We start from the raw sequence: 23,076 nt of genomic DNA, 5'->3' as shown, positions 1-23,076 counted from the left end.
TTAAATTGATTTATTATAAGATATCTGTATATTTCTTCCCAATATTTTTGAGTCGTGACTTGCTGCACAGTGGTAATAAATAAATGAGACCTTATTCAAGGTTTAACGGTTTATTTGTAATCCATATAGTGCCTGTTAGCTTTAAGTAGTACGAAAGTGCAAGACGACCAGCAGTTAACAAATTCTGAAGTACAAAACATATAGACACACTGTCTTCACTGGCTGTATGACACTCAAAAAAACTATACATACATGATTTACCTTTACCTTCAGCTCCTGTTTACAAGCTCATAAATACGTGATCAAAAAAATTTACATTGTACAAGGGATTTACCATCATGTAAGGCATCGTGTGGTTGCTCCATACATATTCAACCCTGATTCCAAAAAAGAACGAAAACAGAATGAAGTCCTTTGCAAATGAAGCGTTTACAGATGACGTAGTCTTCAGGTTTTGGAGCATTCCACCACTTTCTGCTCCTTTCCCAACTTAAAAAACAAAAATCAATGGAGTTGAGGGGGTAAAACAACAAATACTAAATCATTCTACTGTTTTCAACTGAGTACAAATCAAAGAGGATTAGTAAATGATCACACTCTGTTCTCTGTGTTACACTTGTTCCACCTTTTTTTGGAATCAGGGTTGTGATATCAATGGAATCAGGCATTTCATCAAGAGAGAATTTAACATTTACAATACTCATAGGAAGGTTTATTCCAAGGCAAGGTCATTGGCCTTTGAGTTAAGTAACAATCTGGCAGTGGAGGAATCCATTTCTACTCGTGTAGTGATAAAAATGTCAGTTTTTGGAGATAGTTTGTGACTTAAGGTGACCATGGAGTGAACAGTAGATACCGCAAAGCAGCAGGATGGAGCTACAGTTGAATAATAAAGGCCCATTATGCTATACACAATTTAATTCTGTCAGTTCCTGTTTCATCTACTGTGACACATTCAACAGATCACCAGTTTGGTGATTTTTTTTTTTTTTTTTTTTTTTTTTTAGTTAAGCTTTGGGTCGGAGCAGGATGTGGTGCATCATGGTCCCATGGGTAACTGAAGTGGTCCCTGTTGGGGCCAAGAGTAAGAAAAGGAATTCAGATCTGAGGTAGAAAAGGCTCAGCAGGCCGAGCTGGATCTGGCTCAGCTGTTGGCAGACCAAAGACAGAGCTGATGAGATCATAGAGGCTGTTGTGCGAGATCTGAAGGCTGACGTTGGCGCTGTGAAGAGACGAAGCCCCCTCCATGTGGGCTATCTCATGAAAGTGTCGACAGATCAGGGGGACCACCTACAGGGACAGGGGGGCAAAAACTGCATCAGTGAAGGGAGCTAAACTCAAATCTTCGAGGTGAAGCTCAGACAAAATGAGTTGAGGAGTGTTACCTTGACGACAATGAGCTTCTTCTCCAAAGCTTTCCCATCAGGAAACTTCTCTCCAAAGCACATGTTGATGGTGTATTGCGGAGAGCCCCCATTGTTCTCTTTAAACTGTTTCAGCTCTGAACACACACACAGGTGGAACCATTTATTTCACAGCGCAACCTGGCTTCATAGAAAATGCAACACAAGCAATGAGTTGTATAAGCAAGGGATCCACACCTACCATTCACATACTTCTCAAAGCTGAGGAGCTCCACCATGGTGTTCTGTGGCAGCTTTCTTGGGTCTGGGTGAGCCACACTGGGGTCACTGGTGCTGGCAAACACATGGCACCTGTCCTGCCTCCAGGCATAGATGCCAGTCTCCCGCACCTCCAGGAGCAGGCCTTTCTGGATGCTGTTCAGGATGCGGTTGGTGTAATCGATCTGGTGTAAAGAGGATTAAAAGGACACAAATTGAGGATTGATTGTGTATAAACTGAAGGGGGAAACTCCACCCTTAAATATGTGGATTTCCACTGCACTCTAGCAGTTACTGTTTGGGAAAAATGTGAAATCAAAGATCTCGTGGAGGAGCAAACTCCGAACATTTCTTTCAAAGCTTATCGAAAAGCACTTACTGGATTTTTCCTTCATTAAATCACAGCTGATGCGGTCAGGTACCTGCTTGTGGTCCAGCAGACTGTCAGTGGAGGGGAAGCAGAGATGATGGGCATCGAGCTCAGGGGCCTCGTGGTGATAGTGGAGCTGGAGACGGGCAGTGGTCATCGTGGTCTTAACCATTTCTTTCCTCCTGTAGTGGATGGAGACCTCCAGGTCGTATATACTTGGCTGCAGAGGTGAACTGGTGACAGGTGGAGGATTTGCTGTAAGAAAAAAAAAAAGAAAACATTGATCATTAACATATGAAACATCTTTACATAGAATCAATTGGAAACCTTTTTTCCAGGATAGCATTTCATCTGAATGAAGGAATTGTGATTTTATTTAGCTGAACATACGCTCGTAATAAGACTGCTGTTCTGGTAGCATCTGTGGGTGGATCTCGGCTGGATAGCTTCCAAGGACAGGTGGATGGTGCTGACCGTAGTTCTCCGCCCATGGCTGCTCCTCTATTAAAGACAATAAAAAGCAGATTAAGCCTTCCTTATAAACAGGTGAATGGGATGTTATTAACTTATATGACTCAGTATTTCCCTTTCCATTAAGACTCCCGTACCTGGTGGGTGGTTCCCAAGATCCAAGGTCATGAAATTGTTTTGCATTTCATAAAGCAGATTGTGCTGTTTGGAGGGAAAATGCATCGTGTTATTTACAAAGTATCAGAAGGGAAGCAAATATTGCAAAGAATTTCTTAACAGAGAGAAGTGAAAGTGCACTCCAGGCAGTACTGCACCTCAGTGGCTGAGGGGAAGCACTCTGTGGGACAGCTGTAAATATCCGGAGTCATGTCCGAGTCCTCATGGGAGTCTTGTGTTGGCAGACTTTCATTGTCTGCAAATAATAATAAGAAAACATCCCCACTTTCATTTGCATGCAGACGCTAAATGGTTCCACAGTGGAAGGCTTGGATTGAGCTGCACTTACGCTCGGTGTTGATAATCTCATAGATTTTATGAGGGTCGTCTGAATTCTTGGAATTATCCTGCGTCATCTTGAAGCGCACGGAGAGGTTGTTCAGAGCGCATCGGAAGTTGGTTTTCCACCTGGCCTTGTCATTGGGGAACTCGTTGATTTTACCACTTGCAACTGCCCACGCCTGTCAACCGCACGAGAGAAATTTAAACCTGATCACAGCCACCGTATTAACCAGAGGCAGAAAGAGATTTTACATGATGAGGATGTCAGATTCAGCTTCGCCGGGACAACAACAAAACATGGCTTGCATCTATCATTCTCAAACTGAATGGTGAATCTTTCAATAAAGTGAATTATGATGAGACAAATTATGATGTTGCATTGTAAATGTATTACTCACATACAGGAAAGCAGCCCCAGTTTCTAGGTTATAGACAGTGTGTTCTTTCCTGCAGTTACATAAGGGAAAGTTGGGGTACTACCTATTTTGGCATTTCTTAATTTGACTCTAAGAAAGCAGAAGTGCCACTGCTGGTGTTAGTATGCTATAATTGCACCTGCCAACACCTGCCATGCATCTACGCTCTGACAGTTATGAAATGAAGGAATCTCTAATGAGCCATCAGCGTCATTTTCCATAGTCTCTGCTATGAGGAGTGTTTGTGGCACAGTATCATACAGGAGTACTGTAATTGTGCCAGACCGATGTCAACAAAGCCATCAACGTTTTTATCTAATGGTGTTGGTGTCAGATAACGCTCACATTGCAGTGACAAATTCACCTACCCTGAATATTTTACTGTCCTCGTCGTTGCAGTCCTTCCTGGAGTTGTGCTTCCAAGGGACTCTGAACTTGTTTGGGCCCACATAGCACAGGCCCGTGTACTGGCCCGTCTCCACCTGCTCTATGAGCCAGCTGGCAAACTGAGGCTTGGGAGGGCTGAGAGGAAACATGACGGATCAGTGTTGTTCTTTACTGGAACATCCAAAGGACAGAGTGAGACAAGTATGCAGCGCTGTGGTTAAAGCTACAGCCAGCAAACGAGTTTTATCTGAGATGCAAAACAACAGAGAATACTCAACCCAAACATGTTTTGGCCAAACAACATCCAGCAGCATGCACACTTTACTGTACTTGTTCAGCACATTACACAAAAGATCGGAATGAATGTGCATACACAGCAAGTCTGACGTCGAGCTAACCCTTTCACAGTACATGTAATGCATTCACCAGAAAAAAAAACGCGCATGCTGATAAAACCCTAAATAAAGAAGGGAGAGAAAGATGCAGACGTGTTTCTGTTTACCTTTGCATGTCTCAGCTGAGGCGTCTCCTTCTAACGAACTCTCTATCTGGATCCTTGGCTGGATTTATACGAACCGGTGACATCATGTGAGACCTCGATCTCTCCTCCCCCGCGGTGGGAGGGAGCAGCTTCTTGAGGCATTTCCGATGAAGGGCTGAGTTCGATTTGCTTAGACAAGCGAGGCGTTTCAGCCGCGCGGGGGGCATCAAAACGTGCGCTCGAGCTGCTCGCGCTGCGTAAATGGAAGAACCCCCCCCCCCCATCCAATTGTTTATTGGAACGGGAATTTCTCCGTCAGTCAAATCACCTTGAGAGAAACTGAAAGCGGCCCTGTCGATTGCGTGTACTCGGTTTTCTTGCATCAGCACGTCACTCATCCCCAGATGTTTGCGCTAATTGAAGCCAAGCCTTTGGCTGGTGCTTTCACAATAAAACAGCAACAAAAAAAGTTTACCGGTATTCAGAGGAGCCTTGCTGTAGGCGTTTTTATGATGATGTTGCTTTCCTCCTTATTATACATCAAACTATCAATCTGTTTGTGGATCAATGTGATCCTGCTGCATGCTGTTTGCATGTCAAAACCAGTCTAACCAGCATTAGTATTAAAGAACTTAAAATTCAGCATGCAAAGGATCCGATTTTTTTTTGCAGACCATATACTTATATATGATGCTGAACATAAATGATAGAACGTATGATGTGACGGAGGCCATCAGGCAACAATACTGAAGGTATAAAGTGCATGTTGTGGTGCAGTCAGGAGAACTTGATCATGTTCCTGTAAAATGGCAAAATATTCTTTAAACAGCTGCTTTATCTCATTAAGATTCTAGGCTACATCAGAACATGGCACTTCATGTCCACTGTGAAATAGCCCACTTACACTGATGATGAGATTTGAGGCCATTTGATGACAACTGGTGTCTCTGTGGGTTGAGAGGCAGAGGCATTTCGCTGATCTACTTTTGGAGAGATTTTGCTCACCAAAATAGCGTCCCATGAAACCACCTAGTTCCAGTGAATCTGGAAAAATGAATCCACCAGTGAATGTACTGTAGTTTGTTTTGCATGTGCAGTGTGTTGCAGCGGTCCGGGGATTTTCAGAGTCAGAATCCAGCAGATGTGCGGCTGTGTCATGTGTTTGAATGACACAGTGTATTTATGATCAGTGGGGATGCCCTTCTTTCCATGACTTGAATTTTAGTCTGTCTCTCTAAATACCACCACTCAGCTTCCTCCAAATGAAGCTTTACTTCCTCTTTTCACCATCAGCAGGTCTTATCCAAACTTCTTGCTCAATCTCAACACAAAAGCTTATCTACTCTGTTGCGTTGGGTGAATGCTCAGCCTGATCATGTCCTCACCACAGACTGCGTTACAAATAAGATAAAGGATCGTAAGGCTTATGCATTAGTCTGCAACTGTTGGAGAAATATGGCTCATGTAGGCCTACAGCCCAGCACCGATGTGTCAGGAATAAGGAAACGATACACACTCTAATGGAGCACTTCCCTTTTCCTGCTCACTGTACTGCGCAGTCCTTGTAGACCCCTGCAGAAAGCACAGGCTCTATCACAGCCACTGGCGAGGGATGTTGTATGGTTATTGAAAGGCCACATGGAAGGTTCACATCCTGTTCACACACACGTTCATTCACAATGCAACGGTAATATCAGTCGTGTCAGCTTGTACGTATAGCCAAATAATATAGAATATGTTGATGGAGCAGATCATTCCTACTAGTGACACAGTAAAGTCAGTTGTTTTGCTCTGGGTACATTGTCTAATCTCCACTTGTCGCCTGCAGAAAAACATAGGGCTGCGGGTGAGATAGTGGGCCCTCAGCTCTGCCTGAGCAAACACATATAAGTATGAGTCTTTGGAGGACAAACTTGTATTGAACAGGAACACTTCCGGCTGAACATTTGATGTCTATAAATGGGGATTTCTGGCCAGATTCTAGGCTCTCCTTCCTCATTCATATCTCCCTCTTAATCTCTCTCTTAATCTCCTCAACACCCGTACACAGAAGACACCCCTATGCCGCTCTCACTCCCTTAAATCACACATGAAGCACTGTTGACTTGAGGCATGGAATTAAAAAAACTTCAGAAGTGCTGGGTGTTGTGGCACTGCAGTTTCAGTTTGTGTAAAAATTAACCTGATACTATTCTCATAAACAGCCACACCCTGACCTCTGAACAAGACTTTGGCAGGCTTTATCTTACTGACGTATGTGAGTGTGTGTGTGTGTGTGTGTTTGTTATATCTGCTTGTTGGCGAGACTAAGAGAAAAACAATATAAGTAAATGTAAGATGTGGTGTTTTAGTCATAAGAATTTGACCTTAGTGGCAAATGTAATCTCACCTATTAGGTATGATGTTTATATTTTTTTTAATAGTTATTATGGCTTAACATTACACACACACACACACACACACACACACACACACACACACACACACACACACACACACACACACACACACACACACACACACACACATTTGCTCTATGTGTCAGCCCTGTGATGAAGATGCTTCTCGCCCAGTGTCAGCTGGGATCAGCTGCAGCATCATGCAATCACCAGAAGATAAGTGGTTGTAGATAATGAATGGATGCATGATATCCCTAATCAGTACTACATCAGGTACAGCAGGAAGTGAATCTTCCTCAGTACAAAAAAAGTGCACTGCAGGTCCCAACAAATGCTTGAACAGAAATATTTTCCTCTGCGTGACTCGTGGTTGGACACTTTTCCATGTTGTGCCATGCAAAAGCACAACATTGTAGCATCTTACAGTGTGTGCTGTAAGCCTTCCTCGTGCTTATCATAGTACACGTGGCACTGACAGCTTTATCAGACACTGGTCCAGGTGTAGTATTAGGGAAGATGCCTTTTGAGGATATAGATACTCCTTAAAAGCGCACCAGATGAACGAACTGGATTTATTTGCTTGAGCGCCCTCTGCTGTTGGCAGGGGAAGACCCGGCAGAGGTCGGAGTGAAAGGGGAAATCTAAGAGGTGGAAAGTGGGGATTGCCACACAAAGCACAAGCACTGACAGAAGCTTGAACAAGAAATTCTGATACTGCGTAGTGAAATTAGATTATCTCAAGAAGGATAGTTGAATTGGTATTTACCCTGGTTTCTCCACACTAACGTTTTTGTCAGTGTGGATTTTGCTGTGAACAATGAAGGTCTGATGATCAGACTGTGTGAAAGTTACTACTCTATTTTTGGACTTTTTAGAAATAATTTGTGGTGTCTCAGGCCCTCAGCAGCAGCATTCAACCACTTCCTCATGTCCAGAGCTGTTGCCTGTAGTTATGTTTCTCCTACAATGCCCGGCACTGTTACCACCTCATCTGACAGTTTAATTATGGCCTCTCCAACAAGTCCCCCTGCCCTGCACCTTCATCAAACCTTTCTACACTCTCTACCAGCACAGAATGTATTCTGTTTTATTCAATATTACCTGAATATGGTGTTTGGTTTTGTTAAGATTAATACAGATGACATATGTGTTTATCCCAGCACACTTCATAAATAAAGTGGTTGTACACCAGTAAAATAAGGATGTAAAAAGTAACTGTCTTAAATTCAGTTTTACAAATGTTTAACCTTAGAGGTCTTTGATTTCAATATCATCCAAAATAGTCAAGTTTACATATAAAACCCTAAACTGCTGAGCCTAACCTTGCCTTTATGCTTCCCTGTTAATGATCATTCATATGTATATCTGAAGCAGAAAAACCTTAGAAAATGCTGGACTTTACTTGTCAGACACTGCTGATCATAAACTCACCTTAATAGGCAGCTGAATACAGACCAAACTAACTAAGGATTACTCAAACTAAACTACCGTGCTAATTTAAATAAGAATCAGAAGATTTATCCATAAGTCAATCTCAAGTATATTCAGAAGTCTTTTAATAAGGTTCTTAAAAATATCTAAGTACACAAAAACAACATTGTTAAATACAAAAACACAGCAGTAGACAGTGTTTCTTTCTGAGGTGTATACACAACTCTCTAAACTCACCAGTAAGCTTCAAGTCCTGTGTAGGTGGGAATAGAAATGACGACCTTTGGACACACATCGATCGTCCCTTATCCAACAGAAAGACAACAATTTCAGCAAGTAAAATAAAGTCAAGTAAAAAGTGAGAGTTAAACGCCTCTCTCTCACTCTTTCTTTTTCCCTCATTTTGTCCTGCTGTTCTTTTGGTTTCCCTCTCTTCCTCCATTTAGAGGAGGAGATGTTTGAACGCCAGCTCTCAAGGAATCCCCCTCGCCATGGTTCAGACCAAGTGGAGCAGAGGGAGGTAGTTGCCACTTCTTGCCACCAGAGGTCGCAAGTGTTCCATTTTTTTGGGTGATGTTCCACGTTTCTGCACAGACTGTCTCACAGCCACAAGTTGCCGGAAAGACTTTTCCAGAAACAAAACATATTTGGAGGTTCTTTTGGCAATACCCGATGGAACTACACATGAATAAAACAAAACCTAGTGCGAGAATTTTGTCGGAAAAAAGGCAGAAGTGGAGGAGGGCGACGACGCTGTTCTGTTCAACTGTCCAGTCAGATGTGGTGCTGAAGTGCTGCATCCACGCATCTGCACACTGAGTTGGGTTTTGTTTTTGGCTGGGCTGTGCGGTCCCTATGAGAGGAAAAAATCTCAAAGTTGTAGGAGCTGAACAAGACTTTTCATGATAATCTGTCAGGCAGGCGCCAGCAAACTGGACCTGCGGATCACTGGGTTCAGAGGTAACTGTAATAAACTCTCCCAGACGCCTGCGTGTCATAAACATGATGTTTACTTTGAAATTAATCGCGTCCCTGCGCGAGCTTTATAATTGCCAATTATTGTGCTCAGAGACACGCTTTCAATTTATTTTGCTCTGTAAAGCTGTAGCCTGGATACAGGAGAGAGAGTCCTTGGTATTTGTGATTGTAAAGAGCTGGAGGAGAAAGATGGTCGAGGGGGGAAGACTGATAATTTGAAGACTTGCCAGGGGTACATTGTCAAATTCAAAAGGCATTTCAAAGAACCAAACCATTCACTTTTTTATTCTCTCGTCTTTTTTTTCTTCTTTCGCTGTCTTTTTTTCCCCTCCTTTCTTTCTTTTCGCACGGTTGCAGACCGTTTGAATCGACCAATGGGCCTTCAAGTTAGAGACATTGGAATGTAAATGAGCCCAGCGCGTGCTCCCGGCGCAGTGAAAGCTCGGGATTGTTTATTGAGCTCCCGGAGCCACGCGCCTGGCCCGGGGGAGGGCGTGCAGAAGAATCACACAGCGGGGGCGGGGCCTCGCGACGAAGCGTGCGTCTCCAGAAAGGGGTGGGTGGGGTGTGTGTTGGGGCGCGTGTTGAAAAAGAGGAGTGCTGCCAAAGTTTGGGTCAGATCGGCTCGTGGAGTAAGCAGTCAAGAGAGACTTGGACTAGAGTTAGCCACACGGTCCCCACGCGAAGGACACGAGAGCTGTACACTGCCAGCCCTTTACGCTCTGATTCCTCTTCCTCGTCCCACTGCGCTCGCGCCCCTGCATCCATCACTTCAGACCAACTGTCAGCGAGATGGAAACAACGACCATCACCACCACGCAGACTGCATTCACCTTTGGACTTACTGAAAGACACGCCAGCCTCAGCCTGCACGCCCCGGCGCAGGACTGCACGGTCCCCGCCGCGCACCCCCACATTGCCAGCGCTGCCGGCTTCCAGAGCAAGACCAAGGTGCTGAAGAGACAGCGCTCCAGCTCGCCGGAGCTCCTGCGCTGCAAGCGGCGCCTGAGCTTCAACGGCCTCGGCTACTCCATCCCTCAGCAGCAGCCCGTGGCCGTGGCCAGGCGGAACGAACGAGAGAGGAACCGGGTCAAACAAGTCAACATGGGCTTCCAGACGCTGCGTCAGCATGTGCCCAACGGCGCCGCCAACAAGAAGATGAGCAAAGTGGAGACCCTGCGCTCTGCGGTGGAGTACATCAGGGCTTTACAGCAACTTCTGGACGAACATGACGCCGTGTCGGCCGCTTTCCAGTGCGGGTTGCCATCCCCGACACTTTCCAACAGCTACTCCGCCGACCCGGAGTCGCCTCACTCCACCTACTCATCAGATGAAGGTGCTTACGAGCCTCTGAGCTCCGAGGAACAGGAGCTGTTGGACTTTACAACCTGGTTCGACAGGTACTGAGGCTGACAGCATCCAGAGCACACAGCAGCGTCTGTGCGTAAAAGCGGCTGAAATGCTGACAAAGACTTGATAAAGGCGTCAGATCGGTCTTGCCCTCCGTGCTTGGAAAGTGATCTGTTGCCTCCCCCCTCTCACCCGGGCTGCTTCTGCAGGAGCAAAGCAATAGTGAGAAAGAGAGAGAGTGTGTGTGAGAGAGGGAGCCTCTTGTTGCATGAATAGTCGCCCTGAAGTCCCCACCAGGAGGAGGGAGTTGGACTCGGTGTCACGTTGAGCCGTGGAAGTAAAGAACTGTTGATGTTATGTTTGAATAAGTGCAATTAATACGTGAAACGGCAGGTTCTGCAGGGACGGCGCTGCAGTTCCGGAGGACTTGTTTGATGAGTGTGTGATCAGAGCAGGGCTGCCTTCCCCAGCCGCCACGTCTGTTGGAACACACAACACAAAACAAGATGATGCGTCAACAGACTTTTTCGTGATGTACACCCCTCCCCTTCCCCCCATTTCATAACAAAATTGTATCATACGACAAATTGTTTTAACACGAAGACATATTTTTGTACATTGAGTCAAACAAACAATGTTCCTGAACTTGAGTCACTGCCACTTTTCCTGACAGTGTTTTGAGAACCAGCTGTCAGTGAGGCCGTGAGTTGGCATGTATGAGGCGTGTGACTGGACAGCAATATCAAGGCTACTACCTGTGACAGATTGTAGTTGTTCTGTTATTTTTTAATAAGTGGTAAGGAGACTTTTATTAATGTATGCACTTGTTCTCCGTTTCCCGTAGCCTAAAGTGTAAATATTCGATTTTAACAGATATATTTTGTGTAAAACAAGTTTTATAAATAAAGATGAATCTATTTATATTATATGCCTTTGCAGTGGTTTGGTTCTTCAGTTGATATTGCGCACTTTCTTGCTCAGATGTGTGTCTGTTTGTACGTGTGTTGGTGACGGTAATTGAGCAAACGAGGGAGCTTCTCTTCTATTCAAAGCCCCTGTGTGACCTTTTCCCGACTTGGTTGGGCACACGGGGGAAAATTGCGCAGCTGTTGAGCACTCAATAACCATTATAGACGCGCACCTTCTACAGCGCTTTGTCTGCATTCAGGACGGGGAGATTAATATTACGTTTCATGCATTGCATTGTTTCTTTTGCATACTCTGCCTTTACCCAGTAGCCCACAGGGCCTGCAGCGGAGGCAGAGAGGGAGGGGGAGGAGGGGTGTAATTCACTCCTCTCAAAGGGTATAGACACTTTGAAATACGGCCTGGGGAAAGTCAGCTAGACAATGAGACGGGTCAAAATTCTTATTGCCCGATTGAGATCAATCTAAATAAAACCTGGGGTAGTGGACTAGTTGTATCCCCAACTGTGTTTTTCATGGCGCACACAACCCAATCAAAAAGCCCATCTCCTGCGAAATGGGGAGCGCAACACCACATTGTGTGCACCATTGTGTGCGCCTTTGCGCCTCATTATGCCAATTATGAAAGATCTTCTATTGTAATTAAACACTGATGCCAAATTCAGCGAGGCAGAACGAGAAATAACGAGTTTAATTTCACCTGGTGCTCTCTGTGGGAGTGGAAAATTGGGAACAAGAGAGGCTGATTGAAGCTGGTCTTTCAGTATTTTATAATAAATTGCAAAAACCGAAAGACATGTTAGCTCCAGGACTGCATTAATTCGATAAAAGGTGAAACTAAATGTGAGCGCAAGAGGTGGATCAAAACAGCAAAACCTTCACTCATGAACTTTGTGAAATCTCACCAAATAGTTACACACTGACAGGCGCGTGGGATGTTTTCTTCCTGGACCTGAAAGTGTGCCACGCATATGCACGCTCCATCTCCCTTTCATACACACACACACACACACACACACACACACACACACACACACACACACACACACACACACACACACACACACACACACACACACACACACACACACTGCAGCCTGCAGGTGTAAGCCACGTGCCTGTACTAGGTGACAAATGCTCTCGCGCTCCCATTGGTTAATGGCTCGCGTATGTGAGCCCTGTCGGTGGAGGGAGTGACAAAATCAAACAAGTGATAAATGACATTAATTACGCTCTGCTTTATAACCTCCTACGTCAGCAGCACTCAAAAAGACAAATCAATGTTGGGCGCAAATACCCCGCTGCTCCATTATTATATGGTTGAAACGGTGGTTCTGATGTCCTTCAGTGTGAGGCATAGGCCAGGGCACAAAGTGAAAATAAGCGCTTGTCTCTTGTCCTCTAAGATGGATATGCAATTTTCTCCTCGGCGATATGGGGAGGAGCAGGGGCAAGAACAGATTTATTCATGTCATTTTGTCCGTGGGTCATTTTCACTTTGACAATACGTAAGGGCGATGTTAATTTTGCCGTAATCCAGTGGTGAATAATCAATCACATGCAGCTCATTTATGCATGCGTTTTCCTGCGCAAAGCCATGATGTATGCGTAAACCATGGAAACGCCAAATGTGCACATATCTAGACTATAACGCAGGGCTGAATAGGCCAAGAGTGGGGTGGCGCGGGGTCATCTGGTGCTGTGAATTCAGTGAATCAGAGTGCTTGGTGGATTTTTAGGCCATTTTGCATGAACAGGAGGCCACCCATTCTGTGTGTGTAAATTGCTCATTGCTGAACTAGTTTTGGTGGGAGAACCTTCATTGCTTTTATGTTTTGACTCCCTCTAAGCTAACATATCTTGATAAACTTTGATGAGTTTCATGAACGCTTAGCAGGAAATTCATTTGACTCATTTCAAGTCGCTTAAGATGGAAACTCTAGATCATAAACCCTGAAATGATTCTAATTCTGATAACCACAGAGTAGTACATGCTGACTTCACCTGAAACTAAACAGTAAGTTGTTAAATTAATAATAATGCTTTACTGTTTTGAAATGAAAGTAAAATAAAAAAAAAATCACCAAGAGTCAGTGGCTCCTCCAATCACAGTTCAGAGCCACATCAGCCTGCAGAGTGAGCGACAGGTGCGTCAGGGTGGCCCTATAACACTGAGAGATCAGACTTTGTCTCACTATGCATTACTTCAGATCACAATCACATCTGTCTCTGATTCTTTAGAAAGTCACAGTTATCACACATCAGACAAATATTTGATCTCTTTTCTATGCTTAACACAGTCAATATAAAGCCATGCACTTCATAACAAGCAGCTTTTGACAGAGAAAACCACCTGAATCCTTTAAATTAACAGTGAACTTGACTGCAGTTGCTCCATGAAACTATTCTTTTCACGGAGAGATTTTCAATGGATGCAAATAATATAAAAAAACACACAAACCTACAGGTGCTCTGTGAAACACTCTGCATCAGAGCCGCAGCTGTAAAGATGAAACTACGATAAATGAGCTTCAGACAGGGGAGTGACGACCTGAGGCCACAGTGATTCAGGTGAATGGGGAGCTGGTGCACAACCTTGGGCAATGCTTACAGAGGTGTTAATGTTTAAGCAGAGGTGCAGACATGTTTATATTTAACATAGAAAAAACGTTGGAGTAGACTCATTTACACACATAGGCACACAGGGCTGTGCAGCTGGTTCAGAGACAAATCTGTTGACCCCTTGACTAGTGATTAAGTAAGGTCGTGGGTGTAGAAGCACTATGGATGCGCTAGTAGTTGGCATTAATCAATGCAGCAGCTACTCCTTTTTTTTTTTGCCCTGATAGAAGTTATGGTCAGTCACGACAGGTCACATTGGCTCTGAGCCATATGTCCTCATTGACACGCTTTTAGATGTAAAGCTTCAAGTCTCTTTTCTACTTACTAAATTCATTTTAGTCTTGATAGTTTAGCTTCTGGGATTCAAATTCAGAGTTCATTCCCAGAGTGAAATGGCCTCCTACAGTTAGAGCGATGTTGTATTGTTCATCACTGTATTGAAGAAATAGATACCTGGATCAATATAAGTCATTTCTTTGTGCAAAATGGGCCCTTCACATTTCATTCTATAATTTCTTTCAATGCCAGTAAATATCAGAGGGCCACTCCAGTGTGCTGGAAATCCTCTTCCCCACCCCAAAAGTCTTACTAAATAGGAGCCTTGCTCACAGCCTCCAAGTCACTCTTACTTTCTGATAAAAAAGTCAGTCATTCTACTCGTGTTTTTCTTCTATCTTTCTAAAAAACGAAATCTTTCTCTTTTCAAATGAATGTTTGAATGCGTGCAGCTCAGCACTTTTAACTGACACCTCTGTATGTGTGTGAATAGGCCCTAAACTTCAGACGACCCAGCAGAGGAGGAACCGAGCTCAGGCCTGACGGGTGGAGGGATGGAAGAGGTGGGGATGTGTGGTAGGGTGGAGGTGGCGGGGGCTGTGATTTGCATGGGCCATTGTGCTGCACAAGTTTGGGTGCTTTTTTTTGGCCTGGGCCCTTTTGGCCATTTACTTCCACTCTGGCTGGCTGTGGCGGGCTGTGAATAGTCTCTGCTCGGAGGAGACACAAAGGCGCTTTTGTGCTACGGCCGCACCATATTCATCATGTAATGCCTGTAAGACAAATCTGATTGGACGTCTCTGTCACTTTGATGTGGGTCCAGAGTGCGAGTGGCCCTGAGATTGCTAACTTCACTCTCTATTGCCTATTCTGCAGCATTGATATGGGGGTGGTGGCAAGGGAGGGGAGAGGAGAGGTGGCTCGGAGGGGGAGAAGGAGGAGGGAGAAGGGAGAGCAGGCAGGGGGTAGTCCTCATTATTTGCAGGAGCAAATTCATAATAAATTTACCCATTCTACAAAACCGGGTCGAGATGATTGACACTACTTTACGCCAGGCTGAACAAAAGCCCTGATTTGAGCAGAATACCAAATGAATGGGGCGAGCGTGGACTCAATTCAAACAATTTTAATCTCTCCCTGTCCTCCCTTATTCCTCCTCTCTCCCCCTTTCCTTCACACTTACCCTCTTTTTTCAACTCCAACTCTCCTGCCTCTTTTGTCCAGAGCATTCTCGTTTTACAGGGTAATTCTACTCCAACGGATGTGCTAATTGTGCTGGGTTAAACTGGATGCTGGTGGACTCCTGTGATACAGAGCTTATTCTTGCCTAATGACTGTAATGATGGTTCAGAGAGACTGCAGCCTGGAGTGGGCTGCTTGTCCAGAGCTGGAGAGGGAGATGCTTTTATTTTTTTTAAACTTGTGTTGGCTGCCCGGGGAGGAAGAGGAGCAGAGCTGGGGCTGGTGTCTGAAGGTTAGGTGTAGGAGAGAGGATGATGGGCACAATGATTGCACCCTAAGCTGGAGCTGCTATTAAGACAGTGGCAAAGAGCGATGCCTTCAAGTGCATGTTAGACTTAGAGCAATGTCACCTCCGGCAGGTAAAAAAAACACAAAGTGGAGTGATTAAAATCCAAGTGATTGAAACGATGGTTCGTGATGGGTTGGAGAAGAATGCAGGGCTCATGTTGTGCTGATCTTCAGCTATCTCTTATTCAGATTCCACATAGTGATGATTAATAGTGAATATTTTTAGAGATCTCTGGACGGCAGATGTAGCCTCTGTGATGTCACTCATACTGCGGGTGTCTGTCAGCTATAGGAGCCATAAAATCCATATTTGAGAAGCCTTGGCAGAGCTGTGGTGGTATAAGCAAGGAGCAGCCATCACAGCTGAAACGTGATGGAATAGACCTTTAATGGGACTAAAGTTGATAACAACAGCATAGACTCACATTATAGAAGACATTTAGTATTGAGGCAAAGACTTTGTTGAGACCAAACTTGTTGTCTTTTCATTGCTGGACAGGATTTCAGCTTTTTCCCAACACCATACACGTTTTCTGTGAGCCAGCATTTTGTGGCCATCACAGGAACTGAATCTGAAGATGCTTTCATATTAGCTTGAATGCTAATCTCCAGCTTGACTCAAACTCTACAACAACAGAACATATGACACTCTATGTATGCTTGAATCTTTTCTTTTATGCTGTCAGCAGAAGAGCCACGCCAGTTTTTTCCTTTCAGTATTAAAAACTCGTTCTGCCTTCAATTGTGTGTATGTGTGTGATGACATGAGATGTTAAGTCATCAAAGAAAAAAAATGGCAACTCCCTTTAACTGTCTTTCTAAAAACATGTTATGTGTGGGCTTGCTGTTTGTGTGTGCGCTTTTGTCCTTTTGTGTGCGTGTTTAAATAGCTTTCATCCAATGCCTCTGTTGAGGTCAGGTGCATTCCTTCACTCAACAATGTGTTGTAATGTCTTAAAGTTTGTGTATGCGTGGGCTGGTGTGCACATCTTATGATTGTCTGCGTGTCAGAGGTCACACCTCTAACCCTGAAAACCACATTTCCACTCTTTTTTTACTCAAACAAGCCCTGTCCCTCTACACACACACACACACACACACACACACACACACACACACACACACACACACACACACACACACACACACACACACACACACACACACATAGAATCATGTCCTAGGGTCCACAGCAGGTTGGAGCCTGCCCCTGAAGAACCTGTTCACTGTGACACACCACGGCCTCATCAGCCTCTGACACGCATCGTCCTCAGCTTCAGATCACATGCTTCATTCTTCCATTGTTCCATTCAGACAGACAGTAGCAAGCACTCTTCGATATTTTCTTTTATACGTCTTGTGAATATCTCTGCATGACACAATAGAAGTGCCTTCTTCATGGTATCAAAGCTCAGTGTTCACTTGCTTCTGTTCGTGAAAGGTTTGTGGTTAAGGAGTCTGAATGGGAACATGACAGCACACGCAGGATTAGGATAAAAAAAGAAATCAAGTAAAAGTGGCTCAGTACTGTTAAAGCACAGCTAAGTTTTGTCTGATTTTATTAGTAGATCTACACGTGCATATTTTTATATTTTCAATTCCTATAATATCTCTATCTTTGATCTCATTTGATAAGATAAGATAAGATAAGATAAGAGTGTTACAGACAGCAAGCGGGAATAAAAAGGAGATGTAGAAGGGAATAAAAAATACCAAATAGAAAAATTAATTAATATATGTACACATATGTATCTTTTTGGAAGAACATAACTAAGAATGGTAAATATTTATGTTCTGTACTTAATTACAATTTTGACATAATATCTTTTCAATTTTATGCTACTTGAGACTTCTACTCCAGTTGATGCACAGTTTTTGTTTGACGGCTATAGCTCCCGGTTACTTTTGCAGATTCAGTTTTTATATACAAATCACATGAACAACTTATAAAAATATGCATTTCTGCATGTTTTTACTACCCTATCTACCCTATAAGATAGTTAAAATTATCTTCTTAAATGTTACTTAATGCACCAGAAACAACAATCCAATAGTACAAGAAACAGTATGATATAACCTGTAACAATGATCTGGCCATCCTGCATGCATAATGACTTTATTTGAACACTTGAGTAAATATATTTTGCTGACAATAGTTCAGTACTTTTACTAAGTAAACTTTTAGTATGTATTTTTATTTTTCATTGTCTTTTTTACGATGTGGCATCGTCTTCTTATTATTCTCTTTTTTGCTGAACTTGTGTGTCAGGGATTTCAAAGAAATAAATGTCAGTGTATTAAGACAGGGACTCCCCTCTGCGCTCCACCCCTAAATAACCTCTGCTGATTATATAAGATGATTTGCATTAGAGCAACTGAAAATATCACTCCTTCCTGCAACTGTTTCACTTGATTTTAGAAAAATAGGTTTTTGTGATTAAATGAGATGTTGGGATGGATGCTATTTGCAGTACTCTCTCTCCCTCTCCCTCTCTCTCTCACACACACACACACACACACACACACACACACACACACACACACACACACACACACACACACACACACATACACACATACACACACACACATATACATACACACACAAATCCATAGTCCCAGGTCCCCTTGCACCCCACAACCTATTATCAGCAGAGATGCCCTGGCTTACACAGGCCTGCCCCCTCCCTAAAACAAGGTAAAGGGAGGATTAGTGAGCACCATTTAGGGGCTCCTTTCAGCCCCCATTTCATTTCATTAGCTTGTGACCTCTCCAGTTAATTATTTTGATCTGGCCAAAGGCTCGGCCTGCTTTTAATGATCCTGACTGACTCACCGCCCCCATCAGAACGCACAATACTTAACACACCCATTGAAGCCAAGGAATAAGAGGAGTGAAAAGGAAGGAGGAGAGAAAAGAGAAAGATTGAAAGTGGCATTTACCAGTCACCGGCAGAGGCCGTGTGGAAGGGAACCTGGTGACGGCAGGGTGGCGTAACGCCCTCAGACTTTTTGTCAGAATATACTATTGTCCCTCATTGATGGAGTGGCTCTCCTTTTTAAGGGCGAAATGGTTGCAGAGCTTTAAGCTGATTCCAGTGGAAAAAAGAGAGAGAATAAAGGAAAGAGAATCCACTGCACCTCATTCTTAAAAATAACAGTGATGGAATAAAAAGCTGGTCTTTAGAAATCATTCGTCTGAAGTGTCACGGCACTGAGGAATTGTGCAGTTGCTATAGTGCCGTTCAGAGGTTACGGATACAGTTTTGGGATGACGGTTACGTCCAAATGTTGCTGTGTTTTATCAAGACCAAAGAGCGGACACACAACTGATAGTACAAAACATGTTGACATTAAAAACACATATTTACCTGATGAGAGACTTCCAGGTGAGTTTATCACATCTTGTCATTATGGTCATTTTCTTTTGACAATTTCAAAGTAAAGCTACGGAGACACAATTCTATTTTTATTCATGTAGCAGGTAATACAAAAATAGCTCCTCTCCTCTCCTCTCCTCTCCTCTCCTCTCCTCTCCTCTCCTCTCCTCTCCTCTCCTCTCCTCTCCTCTCTCAGTCCACCTGTCTCTCTGTTGCTGTGCTGCACTAATTGCCTGTATTTGTTCATCCTGTGGGTGTTTGCGAAGGGATAGCTTCCGTTTACCCATGGCCACGCAGCTCCATATTCAATGCAAACACAATAAAATCTAAGCAGCTTGTGCTATTTAATGCCTTATAAGCATGCCACCAATACATTTCTCATTTTAACCAAACGCGAAGGATGAGAAGTCAACGAGGTGGAGCAAGCTGATGGTTGAGTTAGTCTAATATTCCACCTTTTTTTTTTTTTTCCCCTCCTTCTTTCCGTTCTCTCTAAGTCTGTTTTTGTGCCTTGTATTTGCTGGCAGCGCTGCTGGCCAGTTTACTCTGTCTGGCTATGCATGTAAAGAGTGTCCCCTCTTTGTTCCAGCCTTGGGCCCACAGCCAAGCTCCCCCTTCAAAACTTAAGCCACACACACACACACACACACACACACACACACACACACACACACACACACACACACACACACACACACACACACACACACACACACACACACAGTACACCACTCACCCCTTTTTAGTCTCTCAAACAACTCTCTCCCTCTCCCCCTGTGTTGCCCTCAAATTGCAAATAACAAAAAAGGAGGATGGGGCTGCAGAGACAAGCATCACTTTAAAAAGCAGGTGTCCAGAACTTTTCAGCGCTCGTCGATTTCAAATGGAGACCCTTTAACCTCCATGCTTTGCTAGCTGGTGGCTGAGGTAGCCAGTCAGAAGCCTAATCAGTCTCGTCTGACAATGCTGGGAGGTTGAGGGCTGTCAGTCCTTCTTTCAGACAGGGGCTCCAATGAAGCCATGGCAGGGGAACCCCTGATTGATTAGTGCCTCTTTATTGAAGTGCGTGTGCATGTGTGTGAGTAAGAGAGTGTGTGTCTATAGGGGCCCAGCCAGGAAGCTTTATTTAAATCCAGCCAGAGAGAGTACTATAATTATGACTTTTTCTTTCTGTTGGCCGGTTAAAGCTGACAGAGAGGGTTCTTATGGCTCACTTCACCCTCTCAGCCTCCTAAAGAGAGATTATTACTGGCCCTAAGAGCTCGGGCCAGTCAGGCTCATCAGCGTGGCTTTATAGACCTGAGAGAAGGGCTGGGTCCAGAGAAGGACTCAAAAAACACACACAAAAAAAGGGTGAGGACTGAGATGAAGACAAGTCACTGTGTAATCCCATTTCAGCTTTATTCACTGATGCCAGGGGGACTGAACAATGTATGTGCCCAGGATGTCAAACAAATGAAACCAGGCAAACTTCTAATAGAGCGCAGCGTGCCAGTTCACCGCTATCGCTGGCATTTAGCTGCGTTACCTCCCCAGCAAACAAACAAATGCAAACCGACTGGGGGTCAGATAAATTAGTGAAATGGGGCTGATCCTGTGTGGCCTTGTTGGTAGGAGGTCTTCCTTCTCTCACTCTCTCTTTTTATCAGGTCATCCGCTATCAGTATGTGTCTGCGTCCCCCTGCAGTCGCAGCGCTGGCTGGGCCTCAGCGCTGCTTCTATTGTTCAGCGACAGCTCCTATCTGCTGACCGTTTTGAGATGTGTGTGTGTTTGTGTGTGTGTGTGTGTGTGTGTGTGTGTGTGTAATCACCTGCACTGTAGGTGGACTGACTCATATTTTAGACATTTTACTTTTCACTTTCATTTGTAGATTCACTTTCATTGCATGACTTGTGGATATGCAAGTAAGTACATCCTGGTGGCAGCGACCATGTAAAGCTGTTAAAGAGACATTTCATTCCAATGCTGTAAAGCTGTAATTTCTGCCAGACTTTCAGAAAGAATGATTTGTTTTAGGCAGGCCTGTCGTAAAATGAATGACTGAGTGGGCATGTACAGATAGATCACAAGAATGTGAATATGTAAATGTGGTATTAATATACATTGGTATTTGATTGTTTTGGATGCATTCAGTATATGAACCAATTTACTGATACAGTCAGAGACTTAGCTGATTTTAAGAGCTTTAGATACTAATCAAAACATTGCACTTACCGTCATCTTATGTTTGTATTTAAAGGGTTAATTCACATGTAACTCCTTGGTATAGCTGTCAGATAAATGCAGCTGAGTAAAAAGTGCAGTTTTTCCTCTTGAATGTGATGAAGAAACAAGAATAAAATGGACTCAAGTACACATGCTTCAGAAATAGTCCATAAACACTGTAAATACAATTTCTTATCCTCCACTGAACTGGGAATTTACAGTTTACCTTTTGAGGTGTGTGTGTGTGTGTGTGTGTGTGTGTGTGTGTGTGTGTGTGTGTGTGTGTGTGTGTGTGTGAGAGAGAGAGAGAGAGAGTCTGTTCACATTGTATTTGGACCATTATAACATGCACCTCTGGGTGTGGTGAGATTTTAGTTCTACTGACAGTGTCACTTTTTACATGTGCAGATCTATGACACACACGCACGCGCGCACACACACACACACACACACACACACACACACACACACACACACACACACACACACACAGACCTTCAGGTCACCCTGAAGTCCTTGAACCACACTGTGTTGTCATGTCCCTGTGGTACCGACAGAACACATCACAATTACTGTCACTCGTCAAACCTGACCAATTTACTGTCTGTGTCTGCACGTGGAGGTCTCTGAAGAGTTCGTGGTTGATGTTTGGTCTTATGGCACAGTGCTTTAGACACCCCGAGCGTTCATCAGTGAGTAAAAAAATGAGCTTTCGCTTTAACAACATTCACAGATTGAACCGTTTCTGGTTTGTGCTTTTGTAATGGCTTTCCTAAAGTACAGTGCTTTCATCTTGAAATGCCTTCAGTGCAGATGACAGTGACAAACTATAAAGAACCAGTATTCATACTCAGGCAGGGAGCACTTTAAACTTTCTCCCCCCTGTGTTTCTGTTGCTGGTGGTAACAGATTTTGGCCCGTGCCGTCCCATGCAAACAGGACAGGCAGCTCCTGTCATATGACTCCTGGGATTAACAGAAGCAAAGAGCGTAATCCTGACACTTTGAAGTGTGTAAGATCTCAGTCTCTCACATCACACAGAGCACCCGAAAAGACCTATCATTGTTTTTGATCTAAAGAAACCGTCAGCCTGCTTTTGGCTTTGAACGCCACGTGTTTTTCTTTTCTCCTTTTTATTCGTTGACAGGAACGTAGGGGCATTTCTTGGAGAGTTCCAAAGAAAGAAAGACAGAATAAATAAGGCAGTGACTCATCACATTTATTCAATTTAATTATCTGCCTCATAATAAGCATAAACAGCCTATTTCTCTTTGAATTTTGGTGCGTGTGTGTTGGGCTTTCAGTTAATTTCGATGGCGTGTGGCAGCAGGTCTGCTCTGTTCACCATTAATCACAGTTTCTTAGGTAACAACCCCATTCTCTCTCTCGCCTTTGTGCCTTGTCCAGGTTCATGGCCTCCTCAGGTATAGAGGATCCACAGGTAAACACACAGGCATCAATACACACACCTACACCCGCTTAAGCATTAACCACATCAACCATAAGTGAATAAATGCACAGGTCCTCGCATATCCTCTCTAACTGTTGGACACACAGAGACCTGCATTTAGCATGTCTTTTACTTAGAGGGGGAAAATTCCGACGTGAGCCCATTTATCAGGGGGAGAAGGCGAGCGATTAGATATTGGTGATAAAGATTTTGAGTCAACATCCCGGCAGGTGTCGAGCGCTTTTTACTGCACACTAGTGACTCCACTCCTGGGTCTTTATGG

General features: G+C 44.0%; 2 protein-coding genes across 4 annotated transcripts; one reads left to right on the top strand and one right to left on the bottom strand.

The window, feature by feature from the left end:
- Positions 1-96: 96 nt before the first annotated feature.
- Positions 97-4,624, bottom strand: irf7 (interferon regulatory factor 7). 3 transcript variants are annotated; one of them, XM_070971791.1, is made up of 10 exons: positions 4,267-4,624; positions 3,746-3,899; positions 2,969-3,140; positions 2,778-2,875; positions 2,601-2,664; positions 2,383-2,493; positions 2,045-2,247; positions 1,606-1,807; positions 1,386-1,501; positions 97-1,290 (listed from the first exon to the last, which is right to left on the bottom strand). In XM_070971791.1, the coding sequence occupies exons 1-10, from the start codon at positions 4,272-4,274 to the stop codon at positions 1,099-1,101; spliced, it is 1,320 nt and encodes a 439-aa protein (XP_070827892.1). In that variant the 5' UTR covers positions 4,275-4,624; the 3' UTR covers positions 97-1,098. The 3 variants fall into 3 exon arrangements, 2 of the variants coding, with proteins under 2 accessions (XP_070827892.1, XP_070827891.1); XM_070971790.1 differs by having other exon boundaries at positions 103-1,290; positions 3,746-3,935; positions 4,267-4,322; XR_011602529.1 differs by having other exon boundaries at positions 1,006-1,290; positions 1,617-1,807; positions 4,267-4,322.
- A 5,074-nt stretch (positions 4,625-9,698) lies between these two features.
- On the top strand, positions 9,699-11,267 carry ascl1b (achaete-scute family bHLH transcription factor 1b). Its single transcript, XM_070972663.1, has one exon. The coding sequence runs from the start codon at positions 9,846-9,848 to the stop codon at positions 10,458-10,460; it is 615 nt and encodes a 204-aa protein (XP_070828764.1). The 5' UTR covers positions 9,699-9,845; the 3' UTR covers positions 10,461-11,267.
- Positions 11,268-23,076: the final 11,809 nt, after the last annotated feature.

Source organism: Chaetodon trifascialis, chromosome 10 (assembly GCF_039877785.1).
Source record: "Chaetodon trifascialis isolate fChaTrf1 chromosome 10, fChaTrf1.hap1, whole genome shotgun sequence".
In the NCBI taxonomy this organism is placed as follows: Eukaryota; Metazoa; Chordata; class Actinopteri; order Chaetodontiformes; family Chaetodontidae; genus Chaetodon; species Chaetodon trifascialis.
Note: the sequence above shows the minus strand (reverse complement) of the source record. Positions and strands in the feature narration are given on the sequence as shown.